At 37.3% G+C, this 16,563-nt stretch overlaps 1 protein-coding gene across 1 annotated transcript in view; it reads left to right on the forward strand.

The window, feature by feature from the left end:
- Nucleotides 1-16,563, forward strand: part of LOC114338200 (cysteine sulfinic acid decarboxylase-like) — a 120,217-nt gene that overhangs the window by 33,886 nt on the left and 69,768 nt on the right. Inside the window, exon 5 of the mRNA XM_028288786.2 lies at nucleotides 12,271-12,431. Coding sequence (XP_028144587.2) covers nucleotides 12,271-12,431 — 161 coding nt within the window. The remainder of the gene's footprint in view (nucleotides 1-12,270; nucleotides 12,432-16,563) is intronic.

Here is a 16,563-nt window from a genome sequence, read left to right on the forward strand (position 1 = left end):
TCCGTAGCACCCCCTTCTGGCCACAGGACTAATTTGTTTATAAGCCAAAAAATTGTTTATAAATTTAAAACATTGCTGAGGCTGCTTAAACAATCCGATTTCAATTCTGTAAAGTGCATTAGATAGGTGGAGTGCTTCTTTATATGTAAAAAAATTGACAAATCTTTGTATGTTCTAGTTTTTGTTGTGCAAGATTTTAAATATTTTAATTTTTTAAAAAAGTTTAGATTGCAAAATTATTATTCAAAATCTAGTAACTCAATTTTAATGAAATTTGGTGTACAGTTTTAGCACATTACAAAAATATTTTCTTAGCGAATTAGGAAGGTTCCAAGTGTAACCTAAGTGATGGAAAATCATTGAATAAAGACATGCTTGTTTTGCCCCCTTATTTTATATTTATTGCTATTTTGCAGCAAGGGTGATAAATTAAGACATTTTTAACTAATCGCATCTGATATAAAATTTAATTATCTTTGTTTTATTCCTATACGACTTTGTTACAAAATGAATTGTTTTAAAGTTATAAGCAAAAAAATTAGAAAAAAAAGAAATTTTTTTAAATTTTTAAATATTTTATTTTTTTATTAATGTTCCGGGCATATTTGAGAAGGAGCATAAACCAATTATTATCAACGAAGTTATTACCTAACTTTATCCGCAAAAATCTGAATGCCACCTCTCACATCCACCTAAAAACAGATCCTTACTGGTCTATAGGGTAAGTACCAACACAAAAATTAAAATTTATTAAGCAGTTACATTTCCTATTGAGTACTTGTGTAGTTTAAAATGTCCCCATCAAATTAGAAACAAAAGAAGCAAAAAGTTAGAGAGGGCCACTGCGGGGCCCGGGCCTTGGTTCCACGGAACTCGCGGAACCATGCTCAGTACGCCACTGAAAAACTGTCGTGTCTAGGAAACCTCCGACAATGAATAGAGCTATATTTTGAACAGATAATAGAGAGTTATCAAGTAACTCGAGGAGAATACGGTAACGTTATTTTAGCAATGGAGCATGCGCAGTATGAATATTGAATAACGGAAATGATTTTAACGTTAACGTGCTCCGTTACGGTAGGTCGGATAGCGGGCTTGAAATACGGTAACGTTAGCAGCGACTCGCACCAATTCGGCAAGACTCGGAGTGACTCGTGACTCGGACATGTAAGTTCTGTCATGTAATAAATATATGTTGTGGTATGAAATTTTATTTCTGTATGTTAACAGGTGTTTTGTCTTTGTTTTCTTGGCTTGGTTTTGGTTGTCTTTTTTGGTTTGGTTGAGTTTAAAGTTTTAGTTCCTCTCAGACAGCATTACTTACCAGTACAGGTATGGCCAGTTTCTGTTACAATTATATCTGGTATCCCTAACAACTGTACAAGCCTTGGAATATCCTGTTTTTCAAACCGAAAATACTGTTTCGCTTGTTCAGGCTCTAAAGGTATCGAAATTAAAGACAGGATGTACATTTTGATTTTGAACGTTATCATTATCATTATTAAAAACGAGATTTAGTATGTATTAAGTACTCTATATCATCGGCTTCAAGTAACATTGCCTGTTCTAAGATCTCTACCATATTTTTTAGAAAAATTTGAAATCCAAATTGTACAAAACAATGCAAAATTACAAATTATGTATCTTGTATGAAAGAAAACAAAAACAGAAAAAAAAATTAAACAAATTTAATTATTTTGCTGTCAAATACGACATTTGACTGACAGCTGCCAACTATTAACGTGAAGCAGGAATTCGACCACTTGATAACTCTAAAATTACATATACGTTAAAACTTATACCGTAAAAAAATAGCGTTTACGCGTCAAAATAACGGATGGATAGAATTTTACTTGATAACTCTCTAATAAGAACAGCTGAAGATAGAGAAGAGTTTGTAATTTTAGTAGCCAACCTCCATTGAGGCGAGGGCACTTAAAGAAGAAGAAGCTCACAGAATAAACATTCTTGTAGCGGTTAAATTTTGTGTTTCTTATTCGGACTTTTCCGTATTACATATTAATGTTTTTCCGACTACTAAACTGTCTGCCCTTAAACAACAAAACGTTATTATCTCTTATCTTTTAAAACTAAAATAAGCGTGGTCATTGTTGTTTGTCCTATAACCAACTAAATTTTAACCGGATCGTATCAATTTTTTTATCATTTAGCTAAAACCCACAGGGTTTTGCTTTAGTTGGTTTTATTTATTTCCCTCGGGATGTTTTGCAATTTACACTGTAAAAATTTTACTTTGTTCAGTTAATAATTTACATAATACAGAAATATAACAAAAACTCTACAAGGAAACATGGACATAAAACTATCGAAAAACAAATAATCAAGCAGATCATGTATTGATTGATGGGAGACATTCTATAGTATTTTTACTACAAAAGCGATATTACGTAGGTCAAAATTTTTGACGTAACAGAACTGTCAAAACATTAGAATGTGACTTTTCATTAGGTGCGTTCGCGGGTACAGTTCACGGTTCTTAGACATTACTACGGTTGGCTAAATCGACTAACCAATGAACATTAAGGGTGAGATTACGTCACGAGAGTTTACTGTCATTTGAATCGTAATATGATTTTTTTCGAATCCTGAGAAAACCAAGTATTTTAGAAAAATTTAAACGCAGGATGCAAGATTACATTATTACCGAGGGCGGAAAGCCCCTTAGAATAAACAAGCAAATTCTATTGAATGAAATATTTGAAATTAAATATCACACTTCTCTTTTGTTTTCAGCCCTGTAACTTATTAAAATAAACATTATAGAAGTTTTCAGGGACTTTCAGCCCTAGGTAATAATGTAGTCTTTCATTCTTTTAAATTTTTCAAAAATATTTATTAGTTTTCTCAGGATTCGAAAAAAATGAATACAATTAAAACACATTGAGAATTTTGACATGCGTCAAAATTTTGCATTAACTCAATGTAAAATTCTGAACTGTTGAATTCCAGCTTCCCTAATAATTATTGTACATCAAAAGACATTAGAAACTATTTGTAGAGGATTGAAATCTGTATTGGAAATAACTGTTAAAATTGGTCTACGTAATTAAACATATTCCAAAATTTTGTAAAAATGTAATACATTTTAGTTTTCAGCCCAAACTTAGGCCACACATAATGCAATAATGTTCACATTTTTGAACTGTCAATATTTTTATTTTATCATCTATTGTTTAAAAACAATACAGTTGATAATATACCCTCAGTTGCGGAGAAAGGATTAATAATAAAGATTTTTTTATTCAGTCAATGGTGTGAGCACTGTCAGTTAAATAGTAACGTGTGGCCTTACTTTTACACGCATACCTATTGTGGCAAATGTATATTTTTCAAAATTTTGGAATGCATTTAAATCGTAGAACAATTTTAACTTTTGATTTTAATACATATTTTAATTCTCTACAAGTATTCTCTCATGACTTTTGATGTAAAATAATTAGGGAAGCAGGAATTCAACAATTCAGAATTTTATATTGAGTTTCCTATGGCCGTTTTTACGATTCACCACCCGGAATAAGATAAAATGTGTACTATTTGTCTAATTATTTCATAATAACACAAATAATACACATATATACACAATAACACACATTCAATGATAGAAAATTATTTAAAAATATGGGAATGTAAACTCTTGTGACGTAAAGTCAAAAATATAAGTCTCCCCACCACCGTCGGACAAGACAACCGTAATAAAGTCTAATAACCGTGGGTACAGTTGACAAATTGTCGCCGACAACTTCTAACCTCACTTAATATAAATAATACCGTTAATAGATAAATATACAAGGTATATTTACAATTAATTAATATTAATAACTAATTATTAAATTATACTACGTAAATATACCTCGTATATTTATCTATTAACGATATTATTTATATCATTTTAAAGTGCGCATGCGTTTTGCTGCTAATTTGTCGCCGACTAGTCGCCGACAGGCAACCGCGAACGCACTTTTGCCATGTTTATTATACAGTTCTCTTACGTCAAAAATTTTGACCTACGTAATATCGCTTTTGTAGTAAAAATACTATAGCAGCACAATAAGCGTAAGAACTAGGAGAGGGCCAGATAGCGACAAGGACCATTGTCTCGTAAAGGCCAAGATCAGAACAAGAATTTTAACACAAACAATAGATAAACACACAAAGATCGAAAGATGGAATGTGGCGAAGCTAAAAGAAGAAAATAACCGAAGACAGTACCAAGTAGAATTAAGAAACAGATATCAGGTTTTGGAAATAAATGAAAATGAAAGTGAAGATGTAGATTAGCGATACAACTCTATAAAAAGAACTATTACAGAAGCAGCAGAGAAATCTATCGGAAAAACTAAAGAAATACAAATAAGCAAATGGTTCGACGAGGAACGTGAAAGAACGCGAAAAGAAACAAACAAAAAAAATTGATTGTCTGTCGAACCCATCAAAAGAAAAGCGTATGTGATTCCACAGAGAGAGAGAGGGAGAGAGAGAGAGAGAGAGCCGCAGCTAGAAAAACACTTAGGCAAAAAAAGTGACAACATCTACAACAACAGATTGAAACGGTAGAAGGAGAACACAGAGGCAATCAAAGTAAAAATTTCTACAGAGAGGTAAGACAACATAAGAGAGGCTCGTATTTGTATATAAGGACACCCAACTTCGTGAGAGATAAAAATGGAGAATTGTTGGCAGTCGAAAACAAAATAATAGAAAGATGGCTGAATATTTTGGAGCCCTTATGGATATCGAAAATTTCACTGAAGAAAACGATGAAAACAATACAAATAGTGGAAACAAAGGAGAACATGAGTATCAAATGGTCGAATTAGAAATATCCCCACCAAGCATGAAAGAAATTAGGCATAACATAAAAACGCTTAAAAACGATAAATCCCCTGATCTGAACAATATCGATACAGAGCTGATTAAACCAGGCTATCATGAACTCATAAGTAAAATCCATCAGTTACTTACTTACTTTCCGTGTCCGGAACACCAACAACTTTAAATTCTGTATTTCCAATGGTTGGCCACATAGATGGCCCTGTCATTTGCTATAATTAAGTCTTGTTCTGTGCAGGTCTCTCTCATCTCTGTGCATGATAGTAGATGCCGGCTGGTCTGAACCGCGCCACAGTCGCAGGTATCGTCCTCCTGGTATCCCCATTTTTTCAGGTTACTAGCACAACGTGAAACGCCGGTTCTTAGTCTGTTTAGCGCTTTCCAAGTCGGATACGGTAAATTGTGTCCAGCAGCCATTTCCTCCGAGGGAGGAAAATGTGTCGCAGTAGTTGACGCTTGCCATAGGTGTATTCGGCGCGTCTCTGGCGCTTCGGGGATGGATCTTGATGTTTTCAGGAAGCTTTTCCGAGATCTTAGTCTGCTTGGCTGAGTTTGGTGGTCATATAAGGGGTGTCTTCGGTCCGTCTCCTGCTTTTTCCGTTCTACCTCTGACGTGACCTTTCTCCTGATTGGTGGTGGAGCAATTCCAGCAATGGGGTATACCTCTTCGATAGGTGTCGGTTTCAGGCAACCCGATATTATACGGACCGTTTCATTTAGAGCCACGTCGACGTTCTTTGCGTGAGCAGAGTGTGCCCATACTGGTGCTCCAAACTCCGCGGCCGAAAAACATAATGCCAAGGCAGAAGTGCGGAGAGTGTGTGGTTGTGCTCCCCATTTTGTATTAGTTAGCTTGCGGATGATATTATTTCTGGCACTTACTTTCTTCTTAACATCTTGACAGTGGTATCGGTAAGACAGAGTTCTATCCAGACGGACGCCAAGGTATTTTGGCGTCTTGTTGTGTTCCAGCATCTGACCACGCCATTACACCTCCAGCGACCTTCGGGCATGCTTGTTTCTCAGGTGGAAAGCACATACCTGGGTTTTTGTGGGATTGGGTTTCAGATGGTTTTTATCATAGTATAGAGCTAAGTCTCCCAGGGCATCTGTCAGCTTCACTTCGACTTCATTGAAGGTTCTTCCCTGAGCTGCCACCGCTGTATCATCAGCGTAAATAAATTGCCTTGTTTGTTGGTGTATGGGTTGGTCGTTGGTGTATATGTTGTATAGAAATGGCGCGAGGACACTTCCCTGTGGTAGCCCATTTTTTTGGTCCCTCCACCGACTGTTCTTGGACTGGAGCGTTACGTAGAAGCGTCTATTCTGGAGGAGACATTTCACTAACCTTGTTAGTCGGAAGTCCTTTGTAGTTTCGTAGAGTTTTGCGAGTAGCCGTTGATGGTTAACTATATCATAGGCGGCAGTTAGGTCTATGAACGCTACTCCTGTTATTTCCTTCCGTTCAAAACCATCTTCAATATGTTGGGTGAGATTAAGAATTTGACTGCAGCAGCACTTTCCGGGTCTGAATCCTGCTTGTTCTGGAATAATTTTAGTCTCCACATATTCTGCGATCCGGTTCAGTATCATTCTTTCAAAGGCCTTGAAAAGGTGGCACAAGAGAGATACAGGTCTAAAACTCTTTGTATCCGCCGGATCCTTCCCTGGTTTTAAGAGGGCTACCACTCTAGCTTTTCTCCAGATTTTGGGGATTTGTAATGTACGGATGCAGCAATTCATCATTTTTACGAGCCACTCTACGGTTTTTAGTCCAAAGTTCTTTATTTGCTCTGTTCGTATGTCGTCCAGGCCAGCCGCTTTATTATCTTTCATTTGATGGATCGCGCCTCTCATCTCCTCTAGACAAAAAGAGGTACCTAGAACATCTCTTTCTTCGTCGATATTCCGTTGAGCTCTCACCTTGTTCTTTCTTGATGTCGTCTTACCGTTCATTAGAAGATGATGGGCTATCTGATCGGGTGTGACTTCTGTCATGTTGACTGCCGGAGCAGCGGGATCGTTGCCAAGATTCCGAATCAGCTTCCAGGCATCAAGAATCAGTTAATAGCAACAAGAAGTGATGCCGAAAGCACGGTGTAGTACAGCGATACTCAACATGCGGCCCGCGGGCCGCATGCGGCCCTCTTACGTTTCTTATGCGGCCCGAAGGCTAACTCAAAGGCCCTGTAAATGAGCAATTTGTTTTGAACTCAAGTAACATAGTTGGTGGTGGCTTTTAGCATTCATTTGCGACATAACAGAAAAACTTGGCGAACTTAATCGTCGTTTACATATTAAAAGGTAAACATAAAATTATTTTCGTAGTTGACAAATAAAATATTTGTTTTCGTGGACAAGCTAAAGATGTACATCGAGGAAATTAATATAAATAATCTGCATAACTTTCCGACATTGGCTCAACAAGATGAAATTGATGTATTTCCAGAAAACTATGCTACTTATTTCTTTAATGATTTGTGAAACATTAGGAAATGTCTTCTATTAATGGAAAATCCCTGGCACTTAGAAGTAGCCGCTACTATACAACTTGCGCCCGTTGAGATTTAATAGCGCAAAGTTGTCACATGAACTAATTAATTTTAAAAATGATACAAATCTGGAGGCAATTTTTAAAGAAGAAAGGGACGCAAGTCAATATGTTTTATAGTCAACTATAATAAACTCTCAAAAATTGCGCTTACTTGTTCCTCACGTTGTTCGCTTCATCATACCTGTGCGAATCCTGATATTCAGAAATGAAACAGTATGCAAAGAAATGTTTACCTATCTATCCTGACACTGATTCGCACCTGGAGGACGTTGTTATTTCGTAAGCGGGCGACTTTAAGGAAAAATCCTGAATCAGGTCGATTTTTATTTTTAAATTATGATTTTTTTACATATTATATAAATATCATACTATCGTCATCCATCTGGACGTGATGACGTAATCGATCTTTTTTGAATGAGAATAGGGGCCGTGTGCTAGCTCATTTGAAATTTTCTTTGAATTAAATTAATTGACAAAAAAGAAAGAAAAAGTATGTAATTTATTTAATTTAAAATACATTTTAGTGATGTCAGAAAACAGAAGAAAATGTTTATTTGACGAATAAACACTGCTTTTCCCTTAAATCCAATGTTCAAACTGGATGGGCAGGTGTGTAGGTGCTTCAACAATAAATTTAAGCGAAAAGCAATGTTTATTTGTGAAATAAACATTTTTTTTGTTTTCTGACAACAATAAGCTATATTTTGAGTTAAATAAATTACATGCATTCTTCTTTTTGTGTTAATTAATTTAATTCAAAACAAAATTTTTTTTGGGCATCCTGTGAATAGCCTTTCAAATCAGCTAGCACACGACCCCTATTCTAATTTAAAAAATAATCGATTACGTCATCACGCCCAGATAGATTACGTCACTAGTATGATACATATGCCAAAAAATCGTAATTTAAAACTAAAAATCGATATTTAAGAATTTTCCTTAAAGTTGCCGGTTTACGAAATAACGAATTTATTCCTTTCATTTGCAACATACTGTATATTACTTCACATAGATTGCGGCCGGCAAGCTGTGGTATGTGGCCCAGGGAAAAGAAAGGTTGAGTATCGCTGGTGTAGTAGTATTATTGTACCAATGCTCAATCTCTCTTGTCGTTTCCCCATTACTGAGGATCGTGACTTCTTCCAATATTCCTAACATTGTATCAATACACAACAAAGGAAAAAAGGGATCATGCATGAACTACAGAGGAATCTCACTTATCAACACCACGTATAAAATATTGGCTTCAGTATTATTAAAAAGATTACTACCATACGCCAAAGAAATAGTTAGTGACTACCAGTGTGGTTTCAGGTCTAGAAGATCGACTACAGATCAATTATTTACTATTAGACAAATGCTTGGAAAAGTATTGGAAGTATAATCAAGACGTGCATCAGATCTTTATAGATTTCAAACAGGCTTATGATCCAATAAATCGTCCAACACTATGGAAGGTAATCGTCGAGCTGGGAGTACCCAAGAAACTAACTGCGGTAATTAAAATGTGAGTAAGTAACTCCTATCCACAAGGTAGAATAGGAGAAAAGATACCATATGCTTTGTGCGTAAATGCTGGACTGCGACAGATGGATCCGCTATCCCCATTTTTATTTAACCTGAACTTAGAATATGTCATGCGAAAAACTTATCCAAAAATCAAACCAGACATAGCTGCTCGGGGAGCAAAAATCATACTCGCCTTTGCCCATGACGTAGATGCAGTGACACAATCAACATTAGAAGTTAAGGATATTTTCTTAAGCTTTGATGAAGCTGCATTAAATATCGGTCTAAAAATAAATGAAGACAAAAAAAATATATAGTCGTCTCAAAACAAGAACGACATGTAGAGCTGAATGACGTAGTTCACCTGTTATTTAAACGAAACATACCATCAGATATTATTAAGACTATCGAAAAAATAATATATACAGCAGAAATAACATACAGGATAGAAATAATAACAAACTAACACAGCCGATACCAGTGGAAAGAGGCATACGTCAAGGAGACTCATTGAAGCCGCTGCTGTTTAACCTCATCATTGATGAAGTTATTCATAAAGTCAAAAACCTGAGTATAGAGTATAGAATAGGTGAAGAAATTATCTCTATAGATATGCTGTTACTAAAAATTATGCTATGCAGACGATGCCACACTTATTGCAGAGAATGAAGATGACTTTCAGACTTTTATATTAATTTAATATAGGTAACTGCAAGAAAGTTCAACATGATAATATCATCAAATAAAACAAAAAGTATGGTAATCTCTAAAGATCCAATAAGGTGCAAGCTGGAAGTGAACATCAAAATAATCCAGCAAGAAAGAAATAGCTACCTCTTCTTCTTCTTTTTTTTATATAGACATTACTCTGTCTGTTTTTCAATGTGCCTCCAGTAAGTTGTCATTCCATCTTTTTCGTGGTCTTCCCACTGATCGTCTTCCTATTGTGGAACCGTCTCTCGCAGTCCTTACTACTCTATTTGTTGTCATTCGGCTTATGTGGTCGTTCCATTCTACCCTTCTGCCTTTCACCCAGTTATTAATATTGTCCACCTTGCATCTCCTTCGTATATCTGCATTTCTAGCTCTTTCCCACAGCGTCTTACCATCGATTTTTCGCAATGTTTTCATCTCTGCTGTTTCTAGCATTCTTTTTGTCCTTTCTGTATCAGGTCGTGTTTCTGTTGCGTATGTCATTATTGGTCTGATAACTGTTTTGTAAATTCTGCCTTTCAGTTCTTTTCCGACGTTTTTATTTCTCCATATTGTTTCATTCAGGCAACCTGCGGCTCTGTTTGCTTTATTCACCTGATCTTCCACTTCTGTTTCGAGCTTTCCGTAACTGCATAGTGTGATGCCTAGATATTTAAACTCCATGACTTGTTCTATTATTTGACCCTCCAGCTATAATTTACACCTTATTAGATCTGCTGTTATAACCATGCATTTAGTCTTTTTTGGGGAAATTAACATGTTCAATTTTCTAGCGGTTATGTTAAATTCGTGCAACATACATTGTAAATCATCTTCACTTTGAGAGATTAGTATTGCGTCCTCTGCATAGCAGATTATTTTAAGTTGTTTTTCTCCCATTTGGTATCCTTTTTTGGTTCTTATATTTTTTATTATTTCGTCCATGAGCAGGTTGAACAACAGAGGACTCAGGGAATCTCCCTGTCTTATCCCATTACCAGCTTCAATTGGGTCAGTTAGTTCTTCATCTACTTTTACTTTTATTGTGTTGTTCTGGTAGATATTTTCAAACGTTTTAATTATTCCTAGAGGTACCTCTCTTGCGTACAATAAATGGATAACGTCCTTTAATTTTACCCTGTCAAATACCTTCTTAAGGTCCACGAAACATAAGTATGCCGGTTTGTTGTATTCTAACGATTTTTCTTGAATCTGCCTCATTATAAATATAGCGTCGGTGCATGATCTTCCCGACCTAAAACCTTGTTGTTCTTCTGCTAATGTTATAATTTTATTCAGTTTGTTTGTTATCACTTTGATCGTTAATTTTAGTGTTGTGTTTAATAAATTAATTCCTCTGTAAATCTCCGGGCCCGATTTTTCTCCCTTTTTGAAGAGAGGTATTAGGATGCTTGATCTCCATTCTTGTGGTATTCTGTTTTGTTCTATTATTTTTTGGAAAAAATAGCTACCTGAGAGAACTAATGCATAGTTATGGATATACAGAAGCGGAAGTTACCCAAAAAATAAACAAAGCCAACAGAATAGCAGGATGTCTTAAACACACTATCTAGCGCAACACACATCTACGGACAGAAACAAAGGCCAAGATTTATAGGACAGTAGTTAGTTCAATTATCACTTACACTGCAGAAACAAGATCTGACGCCACAGGGACAAAAAGACTGATCGAAACGTATGAAATGAAAATAGCCCGAGATATCACAGAAAAATCATTATGGGACAGACAGCGTAGCACAGACCTCAGGCAAAGCTCTAATATAGTTAATATGAATGGCTGGACACTGAAAAGAGAAAAAAAAGAATAGTGCAGCCATATACGCAGAATGTGAGAAGAAAGACTGGTAAAGATAGCACGACAAAGATCACCAAACGGTGGAGGGAGTATAAAAAGGCCAAGGAAGAGATGAAGTGACAACCTGGATATCTGATGAGGAGGCATCCGAAGATGGAACAGGCACGAGCCCATTAAGGAAGTAGGAAGAAGAAGAAGAAGAAGAAGAAGAAGAATAATAAGAATAAGAATAAGAAGAATAAGAAGAAGAAGAAGAAGAAGAGGAAGAAGAAGAAGAAGAAGAAGAAGAAGAAGAAGAAGAAGAAGAAGAAGAAGAAGAATAGACGGGAAGTCAGGTGCGAAATATAGACCTGACCTAGTCTTCTTTGTTTCAACATTCGGTTAGTTTGCAAGTACATAATAGAAACTACGAAGGCGTAACCATAAAGTTGGTCTCATTAAAAGTTTTATTTTCTTTGGAAATTTTTCTTCTTCTTATACTTCTTGGAGATTTTTCGATCTGTTTAATTCTGAAGCTGCCTCTGGTTAATTTCCTGGGAGGTAAGATTGCCAACTATCTGTCCATCTTTTAGGTGGTCTTCCGGGGAGACTTAAACCGGGAGGATTTTTTTCGATGGCCATTTTTGGGAGTCTATTATCATCCATTCGTCTTACATGATTGTACCACATCCTCTGGAAATAAAACTTCGAATTGTTAATTATCTCACAATGTAAAATGAACTAGCTAATTTTTTAGGTAATTCTCCCAAAATTTTTATAGTGTAGAGTGATATAAAACAGTTAACAAAAAACTTATAGGCATAAATCCACAACATTTCATTTCATTTCTACGTATCCATATCCACAGGAACAACAGTCCGCGGTGCCTTCGATCCGATAAATGAAATAGCCGACATTTGCAAAAAGTTCAACATATGGCTCCACATCGACGCTGCATGGGGTGGCGGCCTCATTTTCTCGCAAAAACACAGGGCAAAACTCAACGGTATACAACGAGCTAATTCTTTGGTAAGTCAAGTGACATTCATTTTATATTATAACAAAAACTACAGTAGGAAAAATTAAAGAATACCCATGCGTCATCGGTGATATGCATACGAATCAAATAAAAAATTTCTAGTCAAAACAACGTCTAAACTAATACTGTAAAAAAACGGATGTAACTACTACCCCACCGTACGATTTTTCGCTACGTAAATGTGTCAAAAAAATTTTGTGATGTTATTCTTTTTCTGATAATACCTATATATTTATTGGTAATAAATGTTACTTTTACTACCGTAATTAATTATTGGATATATGTAGATTAATAATACAAAAATAAATGAGTAAGCAAATATAGTTTTATGAATTTCTCCATGTTAAAGTTGCCGGACGTAAATAGAAACAGGAATTTAAAAAATGTCGTTTATGTCGGCTGCGTTAAGTGACTTAAATGAAAGTAAACTTTTATTAATGAATTCAGATCATTTTGGTATTCAGATCATTTTCCAGACATTATCTGCAAATAAATGTACATTCGTAAAAGTATACTAATCTGTAATTTTATACGCTATGATTGAAAAGTCGGAGTAATATCTACACGTTTGACAAACTCATAGACAGAAGTTAATCATATTGACAAATGATTACAAATTTACAAATTTTATTGACGTATTTTAATTAAATAAATACTTACCAAACCAAAACTACAATATAATATCAAAATAGCTTTTAAAATAACTGAGTTTATTCAAGTAAATAGGACTGATTATTAAAATTTATAAACTCTATTGAACCTAACCCAGTTTCACTGTCAAAGTAACAGAAATAGGGAACTTGCATAAATTTTTAAATTCGAAAAAAATGTTATAAATCAAAACAGACATAATTTAAAACATGTATCAAAGATTAAAAAATTTTGTAGGTCTTTCGTTTGGCCCCCAAAGGCGATTAAAAATTCAAATTAAAACAGGTGGCCTAAAACGCGTCGTGACGTCATTCGTTTGTACATTTACATTTTTCCAACAAAGTAAACAGAATTTTAAATTAGACGTTATAAACGTCAGTAGAAAATACATTTATTTGACGTTACAAGTGTTTTGATCGCTTGAACTATTCATAGAAATCTGTACTTTTACAAAATGGTTTTATTTTCCGTAGTAAACCTTCTTTTCTTTCCTTCAATAACTATATCAAACTCCAATGTCAACAAACTGGTATATATTATTACAATGACATACGATAAATGTTAATTGAATATAAATATTTTTCCTTTATTTCGCGACGAGTTATACCAAAATAGATGGAGGCCAATAAACTAAAGAAGAAGAAGAAGAATATACCTAATTATAACCATAAACGGAACCATATAGTTAAACTGAGTGACGTCACGGGCCGTTTAACCTATTTTAAGATACCGAAGACTTTAAATTTGTACTTCTAAGTTATTATGAGTTTTTGAAGCGTGAAATTTTGGAAATCTCATTTTTATACAAAACTTAACATTGTTATGTAATAAAAAAAATGTGCAAATTCCCTATTGCAGCGTTTCCCAAACTTATTTTTCCGTGGCCCGGTTATTTTTGTGTTTATCCTTCGTGACCCACTATTTACATACTACATACTCACTACATACACTGGTGTGTGTGAGTCTGTGTGTGAATGAGAGGTGCGAGGTCCGAGGTGCGAGGTGCGTGGTGCGAAGTGCGTGGTGCGAGGTGCAATATGCGAGGTGCAAGGTGCGAAGTGCGAGGGGCGATGTGCGAGGTGCGATGTGCGTGGTGCTTGGTGCGTTGTGCTTGGTGCTTGGTGCATGGTGCGTGCTGCGTGTTGCTTGGTGCGTGGTGCTTGGTGCGTGGTGCGTGATGCGTGTTGCTTTGTGCTTGGTGCGTGGTGCTTGGTGCGTTGTGCAAGGTGCGCGGTGCTTGGTGCTTGGTACGTGATGCTTGGTGCGTGGTGCTTGGTGTCTGGTGCGTGTTGCTTGGTGCGTGGTACGTGGTGCTTGGTTCGTGGTGCTTGGTGCGTGGTGCTTGGTACGTGGTGCTTGGTGCGTGGTGCTTGGTGCGTGGTGCGTTGTGCGTGGTGCTTAGGGCGTGGTGCTTGGAGCGTGGTTTGTGGTGCTTGGTGCGTGTTGTTTGGTGCGTGGTGCTTGGTGCGTGGTGCTTGGTGCGTGATGTGTGGTGCTTGGTGCGTGTTGCGTGGTGCTTGGTGCTTGGGCGTTGTGCTTGGTGCGTGGTGCTTGGTGCGTGTTGTTTGATGTGTGGTGCGTGGTGCTTGGTGTGTGTTGCTTGGTGCGTGGTGCTGTGCGTTGTGCTTGGTGCTTGGTGCATGGTGCGTGCTGCGTGTTGCTTGGTGCGTGGTGCTTGGTGCGTGGTGCGTGATGCGTGTTGCTTTGTGCTTGGTGCGTGGTGCTTGGTGCGTTGTGCAAGGTGCGCGGTGCTTGGTTCTTGGTACGTGATGCTTGGTGCGTGGTGCTTGGTGTATGGTGCGTGTTGCTTGGTGCGTGGTACGTGGTGCTTGGTTCGTGGTGCTTGGTGCGTGGTGCTTGGTACGTGGTGCTTGGTGCGTGGTGCGTGGTGCTTGGTGCGTGGTGCGTTGTGCGTGGTGCTTAGGGCGTGGTGCTTGGAGCGTGGTTTGTGGTGCTTGGTGCGTGTTGTTTGGTGCGTGGTGCTTGGTGCGTGGTGCTTGGTGCGTGATGTGTGGTGCTTGGTGCGTGTTGCGTGGTGCTTGGTGCTTGGGCGTTGTGCTTGGTGCGTGGTGCTTGGTGCGTGTTGTTTGATGTGTGGTGCGTGGTGCTTGGTGTGTGTTGCTTGGTGCGTGGTGCTTGGTTCGTGGGGCTTGGTAATTGGTGCGCTGTGCGTGGTGCTCGGCGCGTGGTGCTTAAGGCGTGGTGCTTGGAGCGTGGTTTGTGGTGCTTGGTGCGTGGTGTTTGGTGCGTGGTGCTTGGTGCGTGGTGCATGGTGCGTGGTGCATGGGCACCTTCTCTTGTACTTTAAATACAGTTAATTGCTACCTTGTAATGTTATATTTAGATTGTTCGAGTAATAAAAAATACCACAAAGATAGGCTACCTTGATTAACCAATTGACATAATAAAAACTGTCTTTAAATTGAAATATTGCATCCATAGCCGTTGGTGGATGTTGTTCTAAGAATAGTGAAATTTCTTCCATTAATTCAATAAGTCTTTTTAAAAAATTCTCTCTTGATAGCCAACGAACTTCGCAGTGTAAAAGATGTTCATGTTCACTTGAAGATCTGAAGCGACGAGGCGAGGCGATCCGGCATTTTGCTTTCATGGCCCGGTACTGGGTCGCGACCCATGGGCAGGACATCTAGCAAGATCACAGCAGAACAACCCTCCTAAAAGAATCCTTATGTCATAACCTGTGGGAAGGAGAAATAGGGGTAGGCCAAAACTCAGATTGAAGGATGGTGTAGATGAGGATGGTAGAAAAATTGGCGTAGGAAACTGGCAACAGTTGGCAAAGGATAGAACTGAGTGGCGTGATAGACTTGGGAAGATCGAGGCTCTTTTATAGGGCTGTAGCATCATTGATGATGACGACATAAAAAACCGTGATGTAACAGTTTAGTAAAATTGCAACTTGAAAACCAAGTTGCAATTTGGTACTGTCAAAACTGGACGTGTACCAGGAATTGGAAAAACCTACCAATTATAACCTAAAACCAGTTTTTTCACTCCGCAATAACCTATTTCTTTGAATGTTTTTTGTCACGTTATAACCAGTTTATTTTCCGAATTGGCAAACCAGTCCGTCATAACCTAAAACCGGTTTTTTTACTCCGCAATAACCTATTTCTTTGAATGTTGTTTGTCACGTTATAACCGGTTTTTCCTTTTTAAAGTAATAACCGGTGAAAAACTGGATAAGTTACAACCGGAAAACAAAAATGAATTCAGAGAATTAAATGGGAATTGTACGCCCCGCGCGCGCAAAGTGTAAAATATAAGCTGACCGAAATCGAAATCAACTTGACAAAACTGATGATTAATTCCTATTTTCGATCCCAATTGGCTAGTTGCAACTTCCAGTTCCCCCTTAGCACCAAATACGGCACCAGCACCTTCGCAAATGCTAGGATCTGTTAAATAATGTAGTTTTGAGAAAAACGCAATCGAAAATTTTACGAAACT

This window comes from Diabrotica virgifera, chromosome 4, assembly GCF_917563875.1.
Source record: "Diabrotica virgifera virgifera chromosome 4, PGI_DIABVI_V3a".
NCBI classification, from domain to species: domain Eukaryota; kingdom Metazoa; phylum Arthropoda; class Insecta; order Coleoptera; family Chrysomelidae; genus Diabrotica; species Diabrotica virgifera.